Source organism: Lingula anatina, chromosome 1 (assembly GCF_051362555.1).
Source record: "Lingula anatina isolate TDL-2025a chromosome 1, LinAna3.0, whole genome shotgun sequence".
Classification (NCBI taxonomy): Eukaryota; Metazoa; Brachiopoda; class Lingulata; order Lingulida; family Lingulidae; genus Lingula; species Lingula anatina.
The window spans coordinates 57988442-58016243 of NC_141767.1; the positions used below are offsets into that span (position 1 = coordinate 57988442).

Genomic DNA, 27802 nt, shown 5'->3' on the forward strand with positions numbered 1-27802 from the left:
TAAAACAATATTAATTGGTTTCATGAACTATGGCTTGTAGACTAGAATTTGATGAAGCTGCCCTGAACAAGAGAAACACTGATTTTGCTATTCTCAGTAGAGAAACTTGCACTTGTGATAACTGCCATTGTGGACTACTGGCTCTTTAAAAGGTGAGTGGTGGTGCTGCCTTTTTTTTCTAAGCAAAACTTAAGTGTTTTCATTCATGTCCAACATCTGTTCTTGGCTACCATGATACTTATTTCAAAAGCCTTGTAATAGGGCCACTTAACTGTCAGTTTCTACAGCTATATGGTTATTTTACTGTTTACAATACCACAGTAACATTTTTTTTCTTTTTTGCTTTTGCCAAAAATCAAATATGTAGATGGAATCTGTATTATGTTATATAAACTGAGGTGATAGATAATTTGGACAAGCAGTAATTTCATGAGCACATGTATGTGGATGATCTACCCATACAGCAATACCTAGCTGCAGTAAAATGTGGTATAAACATTTCAGCAAAAGCAGTAGATCTACTAGAGGGCAAGGGATGTATTGATTGATTCTGAACAAAGCCTAGGGCAGAGCTAGCAGACGCTAAGCCAATTACTGAGACAGACAACGCAGAGCACAGAATACTGCAATTCAAGGGTTTATTCGATTTTGCCTAATCCTTGCATATTGGAAGCTCACAGTTATATGGAGAATAATTCTAAATGGATTTTTTTTCATAGTGGTTCCCATGGTTACTAATTACTGAAGGAGCCAAAACATAACCAAGGTAACAGTATGGATAGACTTTTATGTCTGTGTGTGAATATTTCTAAGGTGAATAAAAAATGTTAACTTGTTTCTTGTGGGTCAACGACTAGTTGCTATTTTGTAAAGGAGTATATGCCTGTTTATTGGCTCTGTGTGTGCATGTATGTGTGTAAGAGAGAGTGAGAGAGAGACATAGATAGAACCCAATTCTTAAAGATGTAATATTGTGTCAATGTTTTATCTTTTTTATTTCAGTGTACTTCGCAGACAAAAATAACAATTTTCAGCTTTGAATGAGTGACAGCAGAATGAGTTCCTTTATTTCATCCATGTCACCAACTCTTAGACATGGTAAGTTTTATCCAACTTTCATTGCATCTGCATTTAACTCTATTCACTTTATATTAAACTATATCATGTCCCATGTAACATATTTATAGCCATTTTAACAGTTGGCTTAAGGCTAAGATGTTATTAATTAACAGCTTGCCTAGTCTCAAGCCTGTATGTCCAACAGATGTCACTGATATTTTCCTCAGCCCAGTATAGTCAATATAATATGGCCTTGCACCTGGTACCAAGTGTAGTTAACAAAATGCCAGTCACCTATACCATGACTTGCTTAATTCTTTATGGAATGCACTTGTCTGCAAGTTAAAGTTTTGTATAAGAAAGTCTTCAACACATATAAATTTTATATCATTGTCACAGAAAATAGAATTCAACAAAAGGAAACTCAAACTTAATATTTTGGTGCATCACAGTAGTCTGACTTACTGGTCTGACATTATTTTAATGTGGTTTGAAGTGTTATAAATGCTTACATTTGGCAAAATAGCTTTTTTCCAGCTTCTTTTTTTTATCAAATACTTATCTTGATGTAAGTGCAATAAAAATGAAAACTTTTTGAGTAAAAAGTCCACTTTTTGCTGTTTTATTCACTTTCTTAAAGTCCACCCACCCACCCACTCACCCACCCATCGTCTACTGGGGATGGAGTTAATTACAAGTCCTGTGGTAAGCCCTTCCTACTGAGCATGTGTCACCCCATAAAGAGAAGATTAGATCAGAAGTCAAATTGAACTTAGGAAACTATTTTTTGAATGACAGAAGTCTTCACCTATGCAAAAAAAAAATATAATATATTATATATGTCCATAAGAATTAATATTTGGAGATGAGAACGTATTAGCACACGCAAGTTGCTGGAAATGGTCAGTACTATGGCCATATGTTGAAAAATAGAACTGCAGTTAAAAATAAAAAAGAGTATACTGGCCTCCTTTGCCTGTAGGTTACAGATTTGTTTGTCAAGATTGCTAGGAATACACAGTTTGCAGTGGTGGCACCAAAGAATGCTGGACACCAACTGCTTTCTGCAAGGAAAGGCAGGCATTTTTTTTTAATCACAAAATACCTTTTGATATTTTAAATGTTTATCAGGCACTATTAAAGTTACATATGAAGTGAGCATGGATTCCCTAAAGACCACTTCCACTAGTTTCTCATAGGACTCAAACAAAGTTGACATCCCAAGGGATACACTAAATTAATCACTTGATCAGCCATAAAAAAGCTTTAAAACTGCAGCTTCTTCAAATTTCTGGTTGTAATTTGACATACTTATCCATCCCTCCATTTGTTAAAGGCCAACAAATGTAATATAGTAATGTTTGTCACATTACTGCATGTTGTGCACATAATATAGCACAATTATTCAAATGAGTTGCCGAAAACCACCAAGGGTTAGATATAGCACAGAAAGAAAAGCAGAAAATATCTGTAAAAATATCAACTGAAATGATGCCTTTTGATGTTTTTTAAGTTATGCTCTTTGAAACTGTATGGTGGCATTTGGTCAGGTTTTGTGGCCAAAATTTGACTTCGAATGCATAGTTTGTTTCTCCTTATTATCAGAATTGACTGAGGTAGCCAAATGGGGTTATTAGCCATATAATATGCAATCTCATTTTACACTTGTTTGTTATCATCCATGGATAATCCAATTATAAGTATCAAGAAAACTTTCATGAAGGCATCTAAAGATCAAGTTGAACTTATTGGTTCATTACAGCAGCAGTCTTATTCTATGGCAGTCGTAATCCAAGTCTGTCAACTGAATTTTGATATGATAATTATTTTTTTCCAGGAAACAGGCATCTTAGTGACAAAGATTCCGATTCAAGTTCTGGAATGTCTCCCAAAATGTGTCCCTACAAAGCTGGATCAATAATTCCTCATGTAAGTGAAAGGTTTATATTTCTTTCTGTGCATGTATTTTGTCTATCCTTTGCTTATTTTATTAGTAGATGTTTGGTTGTGGCAGCTCTACATTTTATACCTATGTTTACAGAAAATGCAGTTTGGTATTTGGACAACTTGCTGTCAATTTTTTTTTATTATTTGCCAAGGTCTGTGAAAATAAATTAATGACTTCAAGTGAAATTTTTTCAGTAAGAAATTAATTAGAAAGAGAAGTTTTCAATATTAGAATAATACTAAATTCTTTTTGTGTATTTTTATTTATTTATTTATTTATTTATTTATTTATTTATGTATTTATTTTTGACAAAACCCAATCAGTAACAGATGATAAAGAGAAAGTAAATTATTGCAGCCAGTTTCTGACTCTAGGGAACTTCCTTTTGTCTGGGGGGAGAAACATTCTAGTAGAACTATCTATCAGACCAATGATTGGTTATATTTATCAGATATTCCATCTATTTGGTTTTGAGGTCTGTCAAAGTGTTGTGATTGATAGGGAGAATATTGTACAATTACCCTAGGGAAATGCCGAACCCAATCTTTTTTGTCCTTTCGTCATATGTATTTCTAGCTAATGAAGTTAAAAGGTATGAGTAATTCATATTACCAAACTGTTCTTTGTCAATATTCAACTTAGTGATGATGACTTCATTATTTTTTTTTAATTAAGTGATATATGTAGAATGAACTATATATATATATATATATATATATCACTCTTATGTTGAAGGAAATAAACTATATTAACAAGTATAGGTTTTGCATAGGTCACTTGAAATGAATGTGATTTTCTAGTCAATTCATGGTTTACATGCCAACCATTTTTTTTTCATAATTTTTTTATTTTAATTTCTCCTTTTACGAAATAAAACCATATTTTAAACAACAAACAAGAATATGTTTTAAGTGCTTTCTTTACTTCATGAAAAAACCCACACACAGACTCTTTGTTTTTTTTATAATTAAAGAAAGTTAACCTCACATGGTGTCACTGGGTACAAAGGAAATTATTTTGGCTTTCCGGAATGTTTATTATACAATTCCTCAGATTCCCAGGGTTTGTTTATATTTCATCCCCATAGATTTAGTAGTGTAAACAGAGAAGTTCACCTGAATGTGTATCCTGAATTCATTGCCCATCTTCTTTTTAATGAAATCCATTTTTTTTTACATTGAGGCAAATTCTTTATTATATGTTCCACACATATTTCTGAAAATAACATTTTTGAAGTAAAGTAGGTAAATTTCAATATTTGTAGAGTCTTTACTGATATTACTGACCTGTCCTTGTAAGGTTATGAGGAAATTGCATTGTTTTGAAATAAATTGAACCTTTTGTATAATATCAGGGAAATCTATGTAAAAGCTAAGACTGTCAATGAGCTTTTTATCATCCAATGGACACGCATCACGATGGAAACCTCCTAAAACAGTGGTCATAAAGTTGTGTACCCCTAGTTGCACAAATGTTGCATAAGCAGTTTAAGGTTCGTTAGAGCCCTCAAACAGCAATGTTTACCCCAGATTTTGTATGTTGTGTCAACCCCCCTATCAGATGTCCCATTACCACTTGCTGTATACATTGGTGTGTTGTGTCAGGTAATCAAGGGGGGGGGGGGGGGGAAGACGTCTTAGTTTTCACTGAGTGGATTAAGAATTTGGGGTTTTCTATACAAACATACCAGTTACAGGGGAGTTCTCAAGGAGTTTTTATTTTGACAGCTGAGCCATTTGATTAATCAGAATAAATCACTATTTAAAACTTTCTGATTAATGCAGAATATCACATATGAATTGTCCGCAAAATTAATGACAATTAATTAAAAATAGCTAGTCTGGCAATACTTCAAAATAAGAAGATTGCCATTTCGTTTTTAAAAAACATTTTGAGTAGGCCCCCTTAAAGCTTGGTAACCCCAGTACAAGCAGTCCATTGTGGTAAGATATCAGTGGTATTGACAAGAAGAAAGACCAGTTTTGTTGTAGTTTTTCTACTGGAAATGAAAAATGCACATAAAGCAGGAAACCTAAGGACATACCTTGCTTTTCCTGTTGTGAATGGTGACCATAATATAAGTGTGTCATCTGTTTGACCAACTTACAGTCATCAGATAATCTAGTAGGACTGGTCAACTAACCAGATAAAGTGGTACAATAATTATAAGGATTTTATATATTCTTGGAAACTGTATTGAAAATTTAGTTACTTTGCCAGCCAGAGCACCTGTTTTGTTTTTTTAAGAAAAAGAGAGACAGTGAAGACTACACATTTTACAGTGTTCCCACTGATTTAAAATGCAGGCCATACTGCATTAACGATGAACTGGAGGTAGAATCGTATAACACCCTAGTGAACAGATAATTGCACATAACTCGCACTGAGGCTAAAAGGAAGAGAAATATTACCTTAGCACCATGAACAAACCAAAGGTAAGATTTTTTTATGTTGACATTAGCGCTATTGTTAGATAAGGTTGTGAAGCATGTCCCATTTGTCAGATGGTCTATAGCTGATAGGAAACGTGCATGATGCTGCAGGTGAAATTCAGTGCCATGTGCTCAAGTTATTGCTGACAACATCACAGTATCACCATGTATTGAATATGCAAGGGAAGAAGGTACGTATCGACTTTGGGATTAATGGGTTATAAGTCATGTGATAAGTCTGGATGATAATTGAGAGAATATCTGGACAGAAACTGTACAGTTGCATGTCACTCTTAAACCTTAACTGTTTATCTTTGAACTGTGTTTCAATTTTCAGTTTATTTGACTAACTTAATCATAGGAATGTGCAGTATGTAAAATTGTTTGTATATTTTAACATAATGTCATAATATTGAATATGAATCAATATAGATAAGTTTAGAAATACCAACTGCCTGAAAATGTCATAGTATCATGCAATTATAGCATAAATGATCTGGCAGGAATAAGGTGTGAACAAGACTGAACACACTAAGTTGAGGCAATATAAGGCTCGATTCCATGACTTGAAAATAAAACAGACAGCCAGTTTAATTTGGCATGAGTGATGATTTGAATCTAAGCTAATTTAACCTCAGTTAATTTAAACAGTCCCTTCTCCTCCTGGTCTTTCTGTCTTTGTTATTTTTAGAGGTTAAAATGATCCTTGAACAACCAATGTTTACCCTAGCCATCTGGTAGTTAATTATTAGAGCATCAGTGTTGATCCAAGAGTTCTCTCCAGGCAAATTCCTCCAGCTCGGATAGGGTTATGTCCAACAGATTGAAGCCTATCATGTTTTTATTAATGAGCTGAGGGTCTAAATTATTTTAAAATCATGGAAATATTTAGTTTGAAAGATAAATATGCAGTGAAGTATACCTGGGACATGTTTTTATAATGATTTTAAAATGAATAGTTGCTAATTTAAGTGATTACAGCAAAAAGCAAACTCAAACCTGATAAATTAAAATAGAGTATTACTTAGAGTTCCCATGCCACCAGTTCAATATTTCCCCTATTTCAGGATACCCTGTATCATGATAAAGTTATGGTGGCTATTAGTTTGTAGCTGGCACCTTTGTTGATGTACATGTAGGCCACAAATGTACAGGTGTAAGACATTGCTAACCTGAATTTTTGTGGCAATCAAATAGATGCTCTATCGTTGTGCATCCTTGCACACAGCACAATTTTTCATGGTCTGCTTAGAAAATCAACAATTAAACGAAAAAATCAGTTTACCCTCACTGTTAATGTATATCACCAAAAGGATAAACTTTTCCATTCAAAGTGAATGAACACTGGCTGAGATTTTCTTAATATATTTATAAGAATCTTCAAATTGAAAGATGCACCTCAAATAAGTAGGGTAGAATGACATTCAAATATTAGAAATTAACTAAGCAGCTACCTTAATTGGGACATGATGGGAAGAATTCCATGCTTGTTCTTTCAATCTTATCTTTTATTGGTTTTGGGTTATGACTTTTGTTACAAAGTCCTTCACCAGTGTTCTTTATTTTTTGCACACTGCTGTTAACGTCATGATATCAGCTGGCTTTGTACAAAATATCCTTAACTGAATTCACAGTACATATAATAGTACAATTTTTTAGCCATCTTATTGAGTTATGTCTTACAACATATGGTAATTACTCAATCTTCTCAATGGGCAAAATTATCAAACTTTCAGATAAATAATTTTATAATCACAAAATTAGCATTTGTGGTGCTTTTACTACATAAAATAGGACTGTAGAGTAGCATTCTTATTAATTCTGTTGCTACCACTCATGAAAAGATGGAGTAATTACCGATATCTTTGTGAACTAAATCAAACAAAATAACTGAAAAAGCTAGTGAAATATATTTCATTAGCTTTGTCCAAACATAATTGTGTTTAACTGTTGGCAAAAGTTTCTCTGAATTGCTTGAACCTATGTAGTATAGTTCAACCCTCTGCACATTGTCAGAAAATGATACAAACAAAAATGTGTTAATCCAATACAGTATTAGAATGTGATACAGGCTGCTCTGTCCTGCCAGAAGAATGTGTTAGGTGTTCTAAGCAATTGCTTCCAGGCCCATGTTTGCTTGAAGTTGTGTTAGTTGATATTTTTACCGACTCTCCAGGCTGGGGTGTTGTTGTACCAGTAGATCGCTTATACATTTGTTTTAAGTAGCAGATAATGGTTAATACCCACAATATGCGAAATCTTAAAATGACTTGTAAATAGGTGGTTTGTCAAAGCGGATCCTTGTTTTATTACTTCATGTCAATTTACTTTAGATACATAATTTATTATTTAATTAGAAATAAACCATTTTGTTCACTGAGTGATTGATTTTATCCCGTTTCTTCCATTTATGCTTAAACCAATTAAGAGCACCATATCAACATTTTGTTAGCAGTATATATATATATATATATATATATATATATATATATATATATATATATATATATATTTTTTTTTTTTTTTTTTTTTTCTACTCTGAAGAACAATTTGTCAGCCAAGTTACATCATGAAAAATTGCCTATTTATTGTCAAACACTTCTTGTTTTTATGATAGACTGCCATTAGCTAAGAATGGTTCATGGTCAATATCTATAATTTAGTCTTGTTAAAGGCTATGAGAATGAGGTGTCAAAGAACCATTAGTGTATCATTTCCTTAGTAATCACTGCCTGTTTACTCTAAAGAAAGATAATCATCTCCAGAAATACACATTTTAAACTACTTTGGCTATGGGAAATATCAATAGCTTTTGATAGATAGAGCAAAAAAAAAAAAGAAAATGTTTTGATCCATAGATTGATGAGTCTGTATGAATGGTAGCAATAATATCTCACTATGCTGATTCTCGCTCTTACCATATATATATATATATATATATATATAGAGAGAGAGAGAGAGAGAGAGAGAGAGAGAGAGAGAGAGAGAGAGAGATCATGGTATAAATCAAGATGTTATGGCATGATATCACCTGAAAAATATGATGCTCAGGGGCAAGGAACCTTAAAATTAGATACATCATCTACCCATTTAGCACCAAGCCCTTTTATTAGGTCACCCTACTTTAGACATCAGGACCTTGTCAAGTCCATCTTTGACTTCAGATGTCAAGAGATACATCAACTTTTCCAAATTACACGTTTCAGATGGAAATTAGATTGCTTATGCTGTCACAATCACTTTGGTGTGAAAGAGTGGTTTTCCCAGATTTATTAGGGAAACCTTACAGGAATACAGAAATTGTAGCTCCATCATCAAGGGGAATCTTTGACTACATTTTTTGCTTGGGAAGCTACTTTAGTATATTCTTAGGATCACTCAGTGTCTTTCTGTTTATACAGAAATTCTGACCTGGTGTTTTATCAATTGTCCATTTATCTCAAATATATTCAGATTTTGTGCAGTGGGTTCAACCCTGTATCTTTTGTTTGTGAAACTCTAAACTATACTTTACCTTCGTTGCCATTATGGTAGTGTGTAGTATAGGGACAGCAAGGATTACACACTCTATGCTCCAGTGGACAGTGATAATATCAAGTATGGAGAACTACTGTCATCTCAAATACCTGACCAATATGGGAGGGGTGCACAGGGGTTCCATCTCCTGGAGACTTCAATAAATTTAGCTTGTTTTAATATTGTATGTGTTATCTTTGGTTTGTTTATGTTTCTGTAGCATCCAGTATAAGATAGTCTACTTAGTTTACACTGCATATCCTCATATATACAAAGTCTCCATATCAGTAGTTAGATCTGTGAGATATGTCTTAGCCCTCATCCAGTACCAGGACATACTGGCTGAGGGCACCTGTTGTCCATGTGAGAGCCCCTATGACTTCTACATGTTAGACAGGAACTGGGACATAACACGGTAGTCCCAAATCTAGAGGAGCATCAGTTGCCTCCAGCAAAGAGGTGTAAACTAAGTGATTGAGATATATATTTAACTGGTTTAGAGACAAGGCATCATCGTGCTGTAACTTGTACTATGTCTAATGGGTAGTTTTTATACAAAGAAAACTTTCACAAGAGAAGAGAAGTTTTGGATGTACTTTCTTGAGACCCATTAATTATAATGAGCAGAAGTAATTTGCAGAGAACCTCTGTGCGCCAATCTAAAAGGAAGTATAGGAAGAGGGTATATCAGGTAGGCTTTTCCCTTAAATATCTGAAATGCTCATTATTACTTATAGAATTTAAAGGCAACAATACGTTCACACTAACAGCAGCATGCACAGTGGCAAGCAATGTTATGGTTGATAGTACTCAATGTTAGAATTGGTGCTACATGTACATTAGTGCTGTGATGCAAATGTTTTATGACAAATTTGCGACTATGGCATCTACTGCACAGATCTTTTGTTCTTAAAGCTATTCTGTTTCACAATGTGAATTTTATTTTACTTAATGGGTCTTTGTGAATTCATGACGCTTTCCTCAAGATAAAAGGCACATCGTCTTTGGGTAGATTCAATGTGGGAGCACAGGCTTTTAGAAATACAATATTGTTTATCTACCCCCCCCCCCCTCCTCCCTTCCCTTTAAAGGAAAAATGGACCTTATTAATAATTTCTTGGATTAACCAAAACTATCAAATGTTAATTGTCTTAAAGAAAATGGTTGTTTTTTAGTATATTGGTGAATATTTCTGTATGATAGAGGCTAAATGATTTTCCAGAAGATAATTATATCTCTTGCACACTTTCTATATTAATCTATTGAGATGGAAATTATCTGCTAGCACTTAATTGTAATACATTCAACAGTGATTCAGCAACAAAAAGAAGAAGATGATAGGGCCAATGTGATAATAAAGAGATGTAAAGAGGATAAGCTCTCAGTCAGTGAACCAATATAATATACATAATGATCGTGCATGTCATAATCACTTTTGGATACTGATCTAAATTGCATCATCAAGTTCATTATTCTAAGCAAAACAGGACTAGTTCCCAAAGTTAAGTATCTTGACAGTCATTTATGTTAAAAGATTTGGATGTACACTCTGCACACACATTGTATGATCTTCATTTTATGTTGCCCTCAGAAATGTGATGTCTTAATTTTAGGTGTTTCAACCAAATATGTAAGTTTGCATATCTTGGAAATGCATGTCCTGTCACTTGTGCACATGAAAGGTTATTTGGTACTATTTCTATTGAAAGTCCATTGTTATTATGGCTCCTTTCCAGAAATCAGTATGTTTCCGTTCTGACCACTGGCAATGTGCTACATTGTGTTAATGGAAATCTATATGTTTTCCAGTTTTGCTCCAAGTATATTATTGCTCATATGTACCCATAACATATTACTCCAAATATAGAGCTACATATGGTTATAGCATCCAAAGTCACCCCAATTACCTTTCAATATATATATATATATATATATATATATATATATATATATATATATATATATGATACTTATTTTACTCACCTTAGGAAAAAAATCTGTATCTTGTCAAGCATGTCATATCTGGCAGACATTTCCCATTTTCATGTATTTTTCTCTAAGTTACTGTTGTAACCAAGGACCCATTTAATATTATCAGTGTTGGGTTGCAATATCATGTTCTTGACTACAAGTTGAACTTCATTTATCTCATCATTGTCTCCTTTTTAGATCCTGTAAAATATCTAGTGTTAGATAATATAAGGTTTTGTTGAAGGTGTATTATAATTGCTAATCTCTTCACTTACAGTTATGTTATCTTGATAATGCAAGCTAAAATGCTAGAATATATTTTTTATGCAAAAATGCTGGAGTTATTGCAATTATTTAAGGTTGTGTTCAGGGAAAAAATCAGATGTATAACCACACAATAAGGTAAGATGAAAATGGATTATACTTCCAACTGATTTCTCGCTAATTTGATACATTCAAATGAAGATCCAAAATCTACTGAAAAGTCTTCAACGTGTTGGATGCATTGGTATAAGAATAATTTACGATAAAAAAATATTGTCAGAATTTAACCTAAGCTATTCAGGAAATAGTTCTGAAGGATGCCAACATCAAAGGGGAAAATATCCATGGAGAGAATATTACATACAAAAATACTTTATCAATAAAGCAATAATGTTGTCTGTGGGGGAGTAGAGATTTCATGTGTGCTCTTTATTTCATATACTTAAGATCAAAGAAGCAGAAATATGCTTTTTAGACAGCTGTTCCACTTGAATATATTAAAGGTTTTACAGTAACCAACCTTCTAACTTCCTTCATAAACTCTGTAACTTTTATCTTGACACAGCACTCTAGATGATCTAATTTTTTATACAGGCTTGTCATTAAAGTTACAGTCATTTTATCTTCTGAAGTTCTACAAGTGTAATAGCTTTGAATATGAAAAAAAAAATGAACATGGTATCCAAGCATCCCTCAAAATCCCCGAAGAAAAAGTGGGCTTATATTGGCAGGAGATACTCCATTTTTATTGATTTTGACCCCATTTTTTTAAGTTCTTCACCAACAGTTATATGCAAAATTGAAGTGAAATTTACTTTAATTCCTCTCCAGAGGAACATTGAACTCCAACACATTTTCCACACTCTTTGGTATTTTTTCATGTCACCGGAATTATTTGCCACATCTGGCCAAGAAAAGACTCATTTTCACTTTTGATTTTTCATAGAAAAAAAACTGAATGAGATATTTAAATGCTGATCAATTTTACAAACTCACTTTCTGCAACATAAATGATTTGTCAGCTTTACAATTACAAATACTGGCAACAGTTATGATTGGCATTTATATGGCAATATTATTTAATGCCTTGTTTGACAATATACCTCTTATAAATGAACAACCTGTTATAAATTTTGTTATGTAAAAGAAGACATGCACCATATGGTGCATAGATAGTCTGCAGTGTACAAAAATCTTTTGGGAAATGTGAATCTTCAGCTTGCTTATTTACATGGCAAACAGAAATCTTGCTTCTTTGAAATATATTGTTAAGAAGTGCAATATAGAAATGAAAAGAACAAAATTATGTTGGGTTGAAGTCTGAGGTTTGTGATACCTAGACACATGAATAGTGGAGTGAAATGAGGCTAAAATTCAGGCACACTGTGGACTTCTGGAGAAGGCAGGTACTGGTATTCACACTGTAAAAAATAACATTTGGTGTTTCCAATCATGATTTGATATCAAGCTTATTTGAAGTTGTTTTTAAATAGATAATATGCAGCATTAAAATAATTTGATTTATCCTTTCAGACTGAGGATGAATATGTTGGCTTTGCCTCTTTACCAGAGCAAGTCCACAGGAAAGCTGTTAAAAAAGGATTTAACTTCACACTTATGGTTGTGGGTAAGTGAAGATCAAATAAGATTTTCCACAGCATCTTTTAAAATCATTTAAGTTTTCTCTTTCTTTAAGTATCTAAAGGCAATGTAAATTTCTTTTCACAGTTCTTTTTTTCTTTTCATTCTTTTTACCTTTTATGTAGAAATTGAATATCATGATAAAAGTCTTAAAAATATAAAAGTTAATATCCTAAACACTCATGAATATCTTCTCAAACTTGTCTATTTCTGACCACAAACCTTTTTCTATCTTAAATAGGTTTGCACATTTTTTATAAGACACAAGTTCACAAGGAGATCTACCACAGGAAATTGGTTCTTGACCAGCTTCTTGCTGTGATCAATATGGCTTGGAAACTGCACAAGTGTTGACTATTATCAGAGTCATTTATCTACCTATTATGTAGTTTTTATTTGTTCTAGTTTTGAATAGCTCAGTTTTTCATAACTTGGATGCTTCAAATAAAAGGATTAACTTGTTACATGCCTGACCAATGTACAAGTTGAATAGTAGGGGTATATATGTGCAGATTAACATTGTTAATCTGATTTAAACACATCATACAATGCCCGCTGCCTAGTAAGTTGCACAGACCCGGCAGCGCCATCTGCGGCAGGGCCCCCTGCATTTAGTTGTGCGTGCATGTTCGACCGTTAGATTCAATTTCGGCATCTTAACAGTGCAGTGCCGCACGCTTTTCACTTATGGCTTTATTAATATACGTGTTGTGTTTTTGTTTTTTGATTTCAATATACATAAGTACATGTATTAGACTAATAGAAAGTGATCATGTTGACTTGAGTGTTGAATCTGTTCTTTCTTATTCTAATAATACCTAGGGGTACTCCCATAGTTGATGCTACTCAAAATGAAACCGTGAGGGCAACAACCATTTTGGCCAGGGTCATTGTCTTAATAGACAGGGTTATGATGTAAAAAGAGCTTCATAATTGCCTTTTTAGAAGGAATAATTGTACCACCAGCGTAGGCGCTGGCGGTACACATGGTTTTAGTCCCGACCCGCATGTTCCGCCGGCTCCGCCGGCTCCTCTGGCTCCGCCGCCAAGTCACCGTTACCGCTTCTCCTCCTAGACGGTAAGGGCCCCCGTACCCATCTCATGGATTTAGGTCACCTATAATCTCAACTCGTTCCACGTAAAATTTGGGCTTTGTCGGTATTGGGGTCTGGGTGTGGCACTCATTGCAATGCACCCTTGTCCAAAAATGGCAAAATTAAATGCTAATTATCTACCCTATGGAAGGAATTATGGGAAAAATTTCTACAGACAGCTTTCCAAAAGTCATATGTGTAGATTTCAAATATGCCCTTGGATTTGACCTTTGACCTTTACTTCAAGGTCAAATGGGCCAAAATTTTCAAAAAAATGATATTTTTTCCGAAAAAAAAATTTTTTGCCCTGTTATTCAGACACCACACCGACTTAACCAATAATATTATTGGAAAGTGTTACCCTTCAGGTCATCTTTCATCTCCATGAATTTGGGGTCAATCGGTGCATTTTCATGGGAGTAGCGGCCATAAGATACCGAAACTGAAAACTGTCTCTAATTCGGGAACCGTTAATGCTAGAGACCCATTCTTTTTTGCATTTTGTAGAGCATGTAAAGCCCAACACTGGACGTGGTCTCGGTTTTTTTGTATTCCATACAGTTTTCAAGTTACGCTGTATTAAAAAGTACATATTGGTGGTAAAAGCAAAATGTGCAGTACGGTAATGGATAATAAATTTTGAACTCTGGAAAAATAAAACGTAAGGCTTGGCAAAGCAGACAACTGGTGTTCAAAAATGACATTATTTCATCAAATTTGAACTTCTGAAACTTCAGAGCACCTCCTATTTCAAGAATTTTGACCAAAATGACATTTTCTTTATTTTAATTAATTTTTTCTGTACGAAATTTAAGGCACATTATGGTAACTCCAAAATTATAACGTTTAGTCCCTTGTATCTCCAAAACTGGCAGAGATGGGTCCATAGATACTATTGAAGGTTGAATAGGAAGTCATATACTGGCAATCTTACTGTGACCTTGAAATTGACCTTTGACCTACTTTTCACCATGAACTGAACTTTGCAAATTTTGCTTCCCTTTTATCTCCAAAACTGGCAGAGATAGGTCCATAGTTACTATTGAACTTGAATAGGAAGTCATATACTGGCAATCTAAATGTGATCTTAAAATTGACCTTTGACCTACTTTTCACCATGAACTGAACTTTGCAAATTTTGCTTCCCTTTTATCTCCAAAACTGGCAGAGATCGGTCCATAGTTACTATTGAACTTGAATAGAAAGTCATATACTGGCAATGTAAATGTGACCTTGAAATTGACCTTTGACCTACTTTTCACCATGAACTGAATTTTGCAAATTTTGCTTCCCTTTTATCTCCAAAACTGGCAGAGATAAGTCCATAGTTACTATTGAACTTGAATAGGAAGTCATATACTGGCAATCTAAATGTGACCTTAAAATTGACCTTTGACCTACTTTACACCATGAACTGAATTTTGCAAATTTTGCTTTCCTTTTATCTCTAAAACTGGCTGAGATAGGACCATAGTTACTATTGAAGTTGAATAGGAAGTCATATACTGGCAATCTTACTGTGACCTTGAAATTGACCTTTGACCTACTTTTCACCATGAACTGAACTTTGCAAATTTTGCTTTCCTTTTATCTCCAAAACTGGCAGAGATAGGTCCATAGTTACTATTGAACTTGAATAGGAAGTCATATTCTGGCAATATAAATGTGACGTTAAAATTGACCTTTGACCTACTTTTCACCATAAACTGAACTTTGCAAATTTTGCTTCCCTTTTATCTCCAAAACTGGCAGAGATAGGTCCATACTTACTATTGAACTTGAATAGGAAGTCATATACTGGCAATCTAAATGTGACGTTAAAATTGACCTTTGACCTACTTTTCACCATAAACTGAACTTTGCAAATTTTGCTTCCCTTTTATCTCCAAAACTGGCAGAGATAGGTCCATACTTACTATTAAACTTGAATAGAAAGTCATATACTGGCAATCTTAATGTGACCTTGAAATTGACCTTTGACCTACTTTTCACCATGAACTGAATTTTGCTAATTTTGCTTCCCTTTTATCTCCAAAACTGGCAGAGATAGGTCCATACTTACTATTGAACTTGAATAGGAAGTCATATACTGGCAATTTACTGTGACCTTGAAATTGACCCTTGACCTACCTTACGAAGAACTTAAATTTGATTGTACCATATATATTTTTTGCAATAGTTTAAAGATTCTTGTTGATTGCATTTTTACAGCTTGTCAAGCACAAAACTGGTGGCTGTGTCCCTTATTTTGTGTATGTGGGGGTCTATACGAATGCGCTTGCTCCAGCTGGTGGTACAATATTCGGAGGCGGTATCGCCTCTCTGATCCTCTAGTTTGGAAACATAGTCATGGGCATGTCATAGATATCAGCAATGTTGCAAGCACAAATGTGAGGGCTTGATAGATTGAGGAAGGAGGAGTGCACCCAAATTATCTAATTTAATGTTCAGATCTATGTCTATACAAGAATTAAAGCTCAAGAAGATTAAAATGAAATTATAATTGGACTGTCAAAATTTTATTTCTTCTTTAAACCTATATGTTTAGTTTTGTGGAAAGATGTTTTATCTAGTTGTTTTCAGTCAGTTAAAATTGTTAGAGGGAACAGCTTAATAATTCAACAAGGACACATTTTACTTGCTACTGGTCATTTTTCTATATTAAAAATAGGAAGTGTGTTATGCTTTATAGTATGTAAGATATGAAAAACAAGGTGTGCGGGAAGTGGTATGGTTGAAACCTTACAGTTAAGATATGTTTTACTGTTCACAATAGATTTATCTGGAGTGGACAGGTTTCACAACTCAAATCACCCCTGCAACCATGTTATGATAGTTGATGTGCTGTTCATCAGTGATTCATATTAATCTCAAGAACATGGGTTTGTACAATGGGATTATTATCAAATCTTATACCGTTTTTACAATGCTAGCTGTTTTTATCAAAATGTTAAAATATTTCTTGTAGGCCTTTCAAATTAGTGCCTATTTCTTAAATCCAGCTACTTAAACCAACAAAGTGAAATTATGCCACCAAATGCATACAGAAACTGGAGTTGTCAGCAATTTGTGTGATGATTTAGCAATCTCTTCCCTTAACATTTGTGGATCCAGCCCCCCCCCCCCCCCCCCCCCCCCCCCCCCACTTCCATTATACAACTAACTTAAAGAAAACTTTGTATTATGTTGACCACTTGTGCATATTCAGACAACTTCAAAGAAAATATTGGTTACAAGATGTTTGTGATTACTAAATACTAAAAGATTTCAATTTTTGCCTTAAACTACAAAAACTGTTGAACCTATTGCTGAACTGTTAAAATAACATTAGGAAAAGTAATACTTTTTGACTGTTATGAAAATAATATCATGATATGATTTTGCCAAAAATGGTTTAGACTGGCAAATTTATAGCTGCCTATCAAACACACACAGTTTTGAATCACATGCAACTTGCAAATACGAGTTTTTCACAGGAAAATGTCATGCTGGGCACCGTTAAACTCTATAATAGTTTCTAATTCATGGCAATAAAGATATTTGAACAATTATATATGTCATTACAGAGGAAGGTACAAGTACTTGCAAGGTTTTTTGCTAATGATAGTGCTACCATTCTTTAACAGGGCATTGTCTATTACCATTTTATATTTGAATGTATATATTTGGAACAATTGTTTATAGAATTATTCATTCATGTCCTTCTTTAGCCCACAGTTAACTTGGACACACACTATATAGAGTTCAGCTGTCTTTTTGACTGGTGTTTTCCAGCCTGTTCACATTTCCTTAGAACACTATCATGGTTATACAAGTTTCCTTTGGGTAATGTTCACATAAAGCACAGGATGCCAACATGTCCAAGGAATTTCCTTTGACCCTTTATCATAAATTCAGTAAGGCTTTTGTATGGCTAATAATATGGTCGGGGAATTTCAGTTTATGAGATCCTACAGCATGGCAAAGGCAAATGGATGCTTGGAGGCTAGTGGATCATTCTGTATCACATTTTCTGCCCACCAGGACAATTACTCCATTATTGTCATTTATTGCCATATCTAGTTACATGTATTGTTTTGTCTGATCCAGATGAGATTACAATTTGCGTCAGGTCATGTTTCAATCCTGACTTAATTCAGTTCTCTACTTATAAGCATTATGTTTCAATACGTACTTTAAAATGTGTGTGTGAGAGAGAGAGAGAGAGAGAGAGAGAGAATGATAGAGTATTTGAATAAAATATTAATCTCTTTGATTTTAACATTTAAGTTCACTTTCAGTTGCTCCAAAACTAATGCAATAGGGGTAGCTCACATGTCACATTGATCACACTCCTCTCTATCACTCATTGCCCTATATTGTATATGTAGCTGGGTATTTGTGTTTTACTTAAATTTTTATCAGTATTGTGTTTCTTTTCTTGCAGGAGAATCTGGTTTAGGGAAGTCCACACTGATCAACAGTTTGTTTCTCACAGATATCTACAAGGATAGACAGATACCATCAGTTGAAGGTTAGTTACAACTATTTACTTTTATGAAGATACAACATAATGAATAAACTCTAGGCATAGTACAATTATTATTTACAAATCCATAGCACTTTTTCAAACCCTTTCATCTTAAGGTACTCTAGATCTGTTAAGCATAGGTTTTAACATGGAACCAACTGGAATTTCAGAATTTCCTATTATTTTAAGCTAAGATCTAATAAACGTTTATTAGATCTTAGTTTTAAGTCATTACTCTGGGTTTGTTACTATTAATAATTTTCTTGCAATATTTTTATTATTATTTTTTGTTTATTTATTTTGACATTTTATCTTACTACTTTGATATCCTCTATATAAGAGGTATTTTATGATAGATACATTTCTCAAGCCAGAGGTAGAAAACCTGCTCCTTAATCCATTCTTACAACAATAGCCATGTGATACAATATACAGCACAAAGGAAATGCTGTCATGGGAGCATTTCAACTATGAAACTTGCATTCAAACTAGAAAATACTTCCCACTTTTGTGTGTTTACTATGAGCGCATTCTCAACGAATTAAGCCAGGCTTTACAAAGCCGGTGACCTAAAAATGGCGGACGTACATGAAAGAAAAACCGCCTAATCTTTTAATAGTCTCTCCGCCTCTCACACGCCTCCCCACACGTCGTCCCTGCGGGGTACAGTAATTAAATCTCGGCTCCGAACATTAATATTTCCGTGAATATCTCTGGTGATATTATCTCCGTAGATAGTCGATTCATTGCTGCTCTACGGGCCAAATTATTCCTTTTTCGTCTCTGTTTTCAAAGATAATAGAACAGAAGAGCTTTTTTCCTTCGATCGCCTTCAGCCGCCATGCTTTCTTCACCACGAGTTTAACTGATGAGCATGCGCACTTAATATTTCTCAGGTAGCTTCCGCATGGCGAACGGAGCCGAGATTTAATTACTGTACCCCGCAGGGACGACGTGTGGGGAGGCGGAGAGACTATTAAAAGATTAGGCGGTTTTTCTTTCATGTACGTCCGCCATTTTTAGGTCACCGGCTTTGTAAAGCCTGGCTTAATTCGTTGAGAATGCGCTCTATGTCATTTATCTTCACCGTGTGGCATTCACCGTGTGACATAGAAAAAAACATGGCATCTTCCATCTTTCCATGTCTGCTAAGAAATTGTTTTAAAAATAAAGACAAAATGTACTAATTTCAAAAACGTATACATATTTTCAGATAGAATGACAAAAACAGTTGAAATAGAAAAGCGCCAAATAGATATAGAAGAAAGAGGGGTGAGGCTTAGGTTGACTGTGGTAGACACACCAGGCTATAGTGATGCTCTCAATACACAGGACTGGTAAGTGAGTGCAGGGAAGCAAGGACAAAGGAAATTGTGTGTCTCTGAAAGAAAATTAAATAAATTGGAAAGTCAAGCAAGTAGATGAAGTTCCTTTAGAAACTGGACAGTCAATACACTGTAGGGAGCTGAATAAAGATGCATTCTTAGGATGCCTATTAGTGAAATACATGTATAAGTCAAGTGTCATGTAACATGGAGTTATGTAGATATTAAGCAGGAGATGAATTTTGTGAATGACAGCTTAGATAGTTTCACACAAATTTAATCAAATATATTATGTACTGTTCTAGGGTAATCAGTTGATTCAAATTAGATTTGCATTTTATTGAATGGGTGTTGTTGGATAGAATGATTGGAATTATTATTCAGAATGATTAATGAAAAGAAACTGACAAGTAACCTCACTGCCAGAAAAAAGACACACTGTCATCCTTCTCTTTGATGATCTGAAGGCACAAATGGTTTTACTTATACTGGAATTAACCAAAACTTTACCTGAACCATAAGTGTGTGGAATAAGAATTATCAATGAATTCTATGTAAAGCCATCTGTTAATGTATTATGATTTTACTTTTTACCAGTCTATTGCTGGTGTATGTTTAGCTCCTTAGCTTCATTCTGTATTCATTAATATATTTCATCATTGATTCTGCTTGTTTTAGTTCTATTACTTTTTTCATATCTAGCTGCAAAGCAGTGGAAAACTTTGTAGACGAACAGTTTGCACAGTATTTTAAGGATGAAAGTGGAGTTAATAGAAGAAATATTCAAGACAGTCGAGTCCACTGCTGTCTATACTTTATATCTCCCTGTGGCCATGGGTAAGTGGGATTTTTTTTCTTAACACATTCAGTATTTTTGCTTCCATGCATTATTTTAGAAAATTTGACCTTTTTTATTAATTAAACAAAAGAAATATCTTCATATGTCAGATATATTCTTTTTTTAGTGTGTGTGTGTGTGTGTGTGTGTGTGTGTGTGTGTGTGTGTGTGTGTGTGTGTGTGTGTGTGTGTGTGTGTGTTAAATTTGTATGGAAATGGAATGGAATAAGTAAACATCAAAGGCAATCTCAGGAATGGTAATTGTAACATGCTGTAAATTGGCAAGTTGGTATTCTGGAACTTTTAGGCTAAAACAAGTGGATGTAGAGTTCATGAAACAACTTCATGAAAAGGTGAACATAGTTCCCATCATTGCCAAAGCTGACACACTGACTGCTGCTGAAGTATACAAGTTAAAAAACAGAGTAAGTGAAATGTAGAAATATTTTATTGTTAAATATTGTTAAATTGTCAAATGCTAACAGTGGGGAAAGAGCCTATTCCAACCATTATAATTGCACATTCAGTTTCTGGCCAGCACATTTAGGTTAGCTGAACTTTGGTTACCACTGAGTCATATGCCTAAAACTCTACACGAAGTTTGACTCTTCTGTGTCACTTGAGTATATAACATTGGATCTAGTGTCCACTAGTGTGATCATTGTGTAAGACCTTACTAGCAAATATGGCCACATTCAAGTTTTTTTTCTATTTTTGTTAATGATTATTTGTGCTTTGAAGTTCCTCCACTTCATCTTTTTTAAACTCACTGAGATAGATTGCCACTGTTGACTTTTTAGCTCTAGAGATTTGACATAGAAATTTTATATAGACTTGTTCCTATCTAAAGAACATCGATAAATTGTCTGCAATTCAGAGTTAATAAGCATTGATATTTGCACCTTCAGTAAGTGAAGATTCCCATTTACAGATTATACAGATTCCAGTCAGAGCTCAGTTAGCTGCATGAATATATGCAGAGTTTCCAACAGTTTTATTTATTTATTTATTTTTTTTTTTTTTTTTGCATATCTCAAAAAAGTACAGATCTCAAAAAATAAAAAAATACAAAATTGCTTAAAAACTATATAAAAATCACTCTCACTCATCTTCTTTCACAAACAGACACTCAGTCATTTGCAATATATATATATATATATATATATATATATATATATATATATATATATATATATATATATATATATATATATATATATATGTACTGTAACATTTACAATATGTGTCAACAACGATATGTTGATAACCTAATAGTAAAATACTTGATAACACTTCATAAATAATACAAAGCTTTCCAACAGTTTTGATTCTGAGGTTATTGAGGACCCCCCCTTCCCCCCAACACACACACACACAAACACACACACACAAACACACACACACACATGAAGAAACCAAGATCACTGCTAAATAATCACTCTTCAAAAATGGTGGAATTTTTTTTTCATGTCAAGAACTGACAAAGGAAGCCACATATTTAGAAAAATATATGTAACACTATTAAACACTATAATGAATCTAAGAAATGGCAATAAGTTTTACATTTTTACATAAGCTCTTTCTCATATCTCCCATTTTAAAAATTTGAAGCACTGACAACATATCATGTGCCAAGTACAGTTGCAAATAACAGTGCAATGCCATATTGTGTTGCAAAATGATGGTCAACGAAACCTATTAACTTAATAATTTAACTCAACTCTTTCTGTTGTTAGTGAGCTGCATTACAGCACAGTGCATCCTTTAAAGATATATAGACTGCCCTGTTCTATTCAAAATCTTACCTAAATACCAACCCATGTAAATTTGGCTACAAATGTAACAAAAATGTTTCCCTAAATTCAAGCTTATGGCAAGTTAAGTGTTTTGGCTGAAACAGTAAAATTTCCTACAAAATCTTGATAGTATGGTGATCCAATTATGCCAGATATACTGCTTGCACAGGTTTCTCCAAACCTAATATTTTCATTTATTTTGAGCATGTGTTTCCGTGAGTAATTTCAAATGTTTCTACTGTTTGTGTAATTAACTTTTATGGTTTTACTGTGATGCTGAGTCAGGCTGTGATGTAAACTTTGCAGTCAGTACCAACCAGGTACTGCTTATTTGAAACAGAATCCAGTATTTGAAAGTATACACATTTATATTTATAAAATGAGTTTTTTCCCTTCACTTTTTGTTCAAATTCAGTTGCAACATTTTGTCAGTGATGATTCAAACTGAATGAATCCCGATAAATGAAATGCCTTTGTGGTGCTTGCTTTTTCTGTTATGTTTTTCCCTTTTAAAAAAAATGTTGATTTATTCATTCACTTCATAAGTTCCTTCTTCTTATTATTATTTCTTTTTTTAGTTTTGTACTGCATGGAACAGTTATAGATTGACCTTACCAGTTGATGAATACATCCATCAATTTTTTTAAATGAGCACACAATGAAACACCTTTTGGTGAAATAACTGACCAGAATACTTATAGGGTCCATTTTATCTAACACCAAAACCACCACAAATCCCCACATGCACACACCTACATTGATGTATTCTATGCAATTATTGTCTCTTGAAATGTCAGTCTAGCAAGCATTTTCTGATCTTCCCTTTTAAAGGTTCAAATGTTTTCAGCCAAAACACATTTTTGTGTCTTCTCTTATGACAGGTACTTCAAGAGATAGATGAACATGGCATCAAAATTTATGAGTTTCCGGACTGTGACAGTGATGAAGATGAAGACTTCAAACAACAAGACAAGGAACTCAAGGTATGTTAACCAAGATAAAAGGGAGATGAAATCTTACTTTTTTCCAATTAAACACTTTTACAGAGTTATCCTGTCCTCAAACAATGACCCTACACCTGTGCTCTAGATTTATTTTTTTCAGTGAGAAACAAAAGCTTTCTATTTATTACAGACTATACTTTGCATCATACTATATTTAATTCTTTAAATTCTTTTTTTCACCAGTGTGATATTTGGTTGATTATTATTATTATTATTATTATTATTATTATTATTATTATTTTACATATATTCTCTGGCTACATACTAGCTTGGATCCATTGTTTGGTGCAATTAAGATTGGAATTCAGATTTTTACACAGATTAATAAGTTTGTTGCTGTAAACTCCACCAAACTGTTCAAGCGTTGATTCAGAAACTAAAGTTTCATTCTTTGGACTCTGAATTCAGAATGCAGCTCTATGAAAACCTCTCCCTAACTGACTGTCCATGCATAGTTGTATGGAGCTGGCATTGTGATAACTTATCTGTGCCAGTATGTTCTAAAGGTCATTTAATTTAGATGACCAGACTTTACTCTCTTTAAGTAGAATTGTTTGTCTGAAATCAAAGCATTTAGTTGGGGAAAAATGCATGACGAAGCACCATTTTTTTATTCACTTGGTACAACATAAGTAAAGGTGTACATAAACACCTGGAAATTGAATTATTATGGTTCAGTAGCTGTCAATGGGCAGCTTCTACATAAAAGGAAAATATTGCAGGTTTCCATTACTTGTCAGCCAGAATATAACTTTTTCCAGAGAAAATGATTAATTTCCAGGGCAGCATTAGCTGTTTTGTTAGGGGATTTTTTGAGGTGATTAGTGGTGTAAAGTCACATCAGTTGCAATAAAATTAAAAAGCCAACAAGCTGTCTATGAGATTGATCATGCTTATTGCATACAGCAGCAACAATTTTCTAACAATGTATTGGGGGTGTTAACTACACAGAATAGAAATAGCACCAGGAGAGGCAGATAATCCACTTGTTACACTTGTGACTGAGACAGGTGCCCCCCCCCCTCCTTCCCCAGGCTTCCTTCCCAATGAATCTTAGAGCATTTCCTGAACTTAGTTTTATTATTTCATCATCATATAGTAGATTTGTAGGTAATTTGGATTCTCAATTAATTTGCCAAACTAGTTAAAAGGATAACAACTGTTCATTTTGGCCAAAAAATGAATTTCCTGGGGTAAATGCCAATTTCCTCATACTTACCAATGGTTAATGAATCCATTTCTACATTTGAAGTTCGTCCCTGTTTTTTTTTTTTTTCTAAAAATTTTTTTTTTAATTTTATTTTATTTTATTTTATTTTATTTTATTTTATTTTTATTTATTTATTTATTTATTTATTTATTTATTTATTTATTTATTTATTTTTATTTTTTATTTATTTATTTATTTTTTTTTTGTAATAATCTCTGTTCTTTTCCTTCTCTTTTATAATTCAAATTTAATTCACTAAAGATTTTTTTTCTTTTATATTTCAGCTAGCCATCCCATTCTCTGTGATTGGCAGTAATACAGTACTGGAGGTGAATGGAAAGAAAATTAGAGGTAGACTTTATCCATGGGGCATAGTAGAAGGTAAAAGTGGATTATATGTGAATGTTCTTTTTTTTTTTTTTAATATTTACTTAAGAAACAATGAAACTAAGAAATATTTATATGTTTAATTGGTAATGTCAGAAATGTAGCATTTTTTATTTTATTTTATTTTATTTTTTCGGTGACATTAGATCTCTATCCCTAAGGCAAGTATGCTGCTGTTGAAAGTCTGTTTCTCTGTTAGTTATGTCCATATAAAACCATGGGAAGATTATTTACATCAGAATGTTATGTAAATACCATTGTTTTTCAGTGGACAATCCCAAACATTGTGACTTTTTAAAGCTCCGTCAGATGTTAATCAGGTATGTTTTGTTTATACCGAAGATGTGTGCAAATAAAGGTAGTAAAGGTAGTACACATAAAATTTGATTTTTATTACCTCTGCCAAGGAGGTTATGTTTTTACCCTTGTTTGCCTGTCTGTCTTTCTTTATGTCTGTCTGTCTGTTTGTTTGTCATCAACATAACTCAAAAAGTTTTGGACTGATTTTGATGAAATTTTCAGGGTAGGTCAGAAATGGGTTAACTTAGAAGTGATTAGTTTTTGGTAGTGATCTGGATCAATAATCAATAAATAATCAATAATAATAATAAAAAATTGCTGTCTTGGCGGAAGTGTGCGCTCTTGGAGTGCTTTTCTAGTTACCTATGGTGCAGCCAAGTAGGTTTATGAGTCATAGATTAAACCTTCTTCTGACTTTCTTCTTCTTCTGACTTTTTGCCAGTAAGCAATATCTGTTATGGGTTCTATTAGGTCTAGTCCTAGTGCAATGCTTGTTATCATTTCTCTTGATAAAATTTTATGATTACTTCTGAATAGGTGCATTATTTCTACAATTTTCTGTTGTAGCACTCACATGCAAGATCTAAAAGATGTCACCCAAGATGTTCATTATGAAAACTACAGAGCTCAGCACATTTCAGAGGAAAATAAGAGAGATTTACAAAGAGAAAGGTTTGTAGGGGTGCCCTGTATCCTCAACTGTCATGCCTTTGTCTGAAATTACTGTCACGTAACACTAAAGAAACAGATTTTTTTTTTGTAAACTGAAACTGTATACATTTTATTAAGCATTCTTAAAATCTTTTTGTTTCTTATCATTTTTATCAAGAGATGCCTCTGCAGATTATAATTTTCTTAAAACATTAAGAAATTTGAAATTATTTTTCATTATTTTAACTTCATCATTACTGATGCAAATAATTCAACAAATATATGCAATACACGTGTGTAATTCAGTATGTAGACTTGTTGTTAATAAAAAAAGTTTATTCTATTTCAGGAAGTTAAAAAGAGAGTCATGCACAAGTTTAGATGGTGTTGTTGATGCAGATAGGCTTCTTCAGCAAAAAGACGAAGAGGTAAAGTAAATTTTAATGAGCGATCAGTGCATAACAAGTCAGAATGCACAATGCATTGAAATGCATTTTTGTGATGTAACTATAATTTGTTGTTTTTATTTATTTATGTATTTATTGTGAAAATTTAGAAAATTCTGTGCAGTCAAAATAATAGAATTCACTTTGCATTTAGATAATGGAAAACTATTGAAAGATGGCTTTGCTCAATTGCAGTTAAAGGGTGATAATGATTGCAATCATTAAACTTGGAGAATGTAACATTTTTACTTTTCTTTTAACTAGATTCGAAGAATGCAGGAAATGCTGAAACAAATGCAGGAACAGCTTCATGTATCAGGAGGAAGGGCCAATGGGACAGCTTGCTGAAAGAATTCCAGATGATGTGAAACTGTAGTTTATTTAACTTCTTTATGTTATAGGAAGAAAGGAGTTGGACAGAAATACTCTTGAGAGTAGTATGTTATTTGACATGATCAGTAAAGATGCATGACTTAATTTTTCTGTTGATACAGATTGGTATATAAAAAAATTGCATGGATTTCTATATGTCATTGAATAAACTTCTTCAAGTTCTTCTTATAATATGTGTATTTTAACATAAGATTACTATAAAAGTGAGTTCATGTATGAGCAATGCTATAACAGCACCACCAAGATACGATTTTCACATATCACAATGTTCATAAGAATACATACAAATACAGATAGAATGAAATTATGATAATGTTTTGGAACAGAACAAAGATTATCACAACATGGGAAGGCTTCAGAAATTATAAATCGAACAAATGGTTGCATTCTTCCTTGTGTATTTTTTATTTCTATTCACCCAAGGTAATATGTAAAATATTTTCCTTTTTTTCCTCTTAGTGTTAGGTACCTTGATATCAGCATTGTAAATATTACAGTGACTTAGATTATAGAGACATGGACAACACTGACACCTCCAAACTATGTGAAGCAATATGGAGACAAAGTAGTTCAGTTTGCTCCCGCGTGTCCCAGTATTTCTATTACCCATTTGTCACCATGCAGGCAATTAAGAAGGAAAAAAGTATAATCCCAAATAAGTGCACACTACATAAAAGCCCCTACTGCATAACTGTTCAAGTTGTTCCAGTAAATAACTTTTCAGGATGGAAAAGTTATTAAAAAGATAAAATTATATTTTGGTGTATATTTGTATAATCAGTTTTTAAAACAACTGCTTTGTAAATTATTGTCAAATGACACATTTAGCTGATGCCAATCACTTGAGGGCACAGGGGAAGAGGAAATAAATGCATGTGAATGGGGATTTGAATTGCCAAACTGCTATGAGAACTGATAGACAAGAATAGGTTGTAATTAGCTAACAAATATATCTGTATTGATAAGTGTATACGTTACATATATGTACTAGAAATAAAAAAGTGTACTATTTAACCA

General features: G+C 33.5%; 1 protein-coding gene across 4 annotated transcripts; it reads left to right on the plus strand.

Moving 5' to 3' along the window:
* The first annotated feature begins 43 nt into the window (after positions 1 to 43).
* Positions 44 to 27802, plus strand: LOC106178065 (septin-2). Of its 4 annotated transcripts, XM_013561072.2 has the most exons (15): positions 44 to 152; positions 505 to 766; positions 1003 to 1098; positions 2897 to 2988; positions 12724 to 12817; positions 18352 to 18438; positions 19649 to 19772; positions 20463 to 20597; positions 20906 to 21023; positions 23276 to 23377; positions 24893 to 24989; positions 25264 to 25315; positions 25863 to 25967; positions 26296 to 26374; positions 26657 to 27802. In XM_013561072.2, the coding sequence occupies exons 3-15, from the start codon at positions 1041 to 1043 to the stop codon at positions 26738 to 26740; spliced, it is 1227 nt and encodes a 408-aa protein (XP_013416526.2). In that variant the 5' UTR covers positions 44 to 152; positions 505 to 766; positions 1003 to 1040; the 3' UTR covers positions 26741 to 27802. The 4 variants fall into 4 exon arrangements, with proteins under 4 accessions (XP_013416526.2, XP_013416531.2, XP_013416530.2 ...); XM_013561077.2 differs by lacking the exons at positions 44 to 152; positions 505 to 766; positions 1003 to 1098; positions 2897 to 2988 and adding an exon at positions 4988 to 5442; XM_013561076.2 differs by lacking the exons at positions 44 to 152; positions 505 to 766; positions 1003 to 1098; positions 2897 to 2988 and adding an exon at positions 5506 to 5630.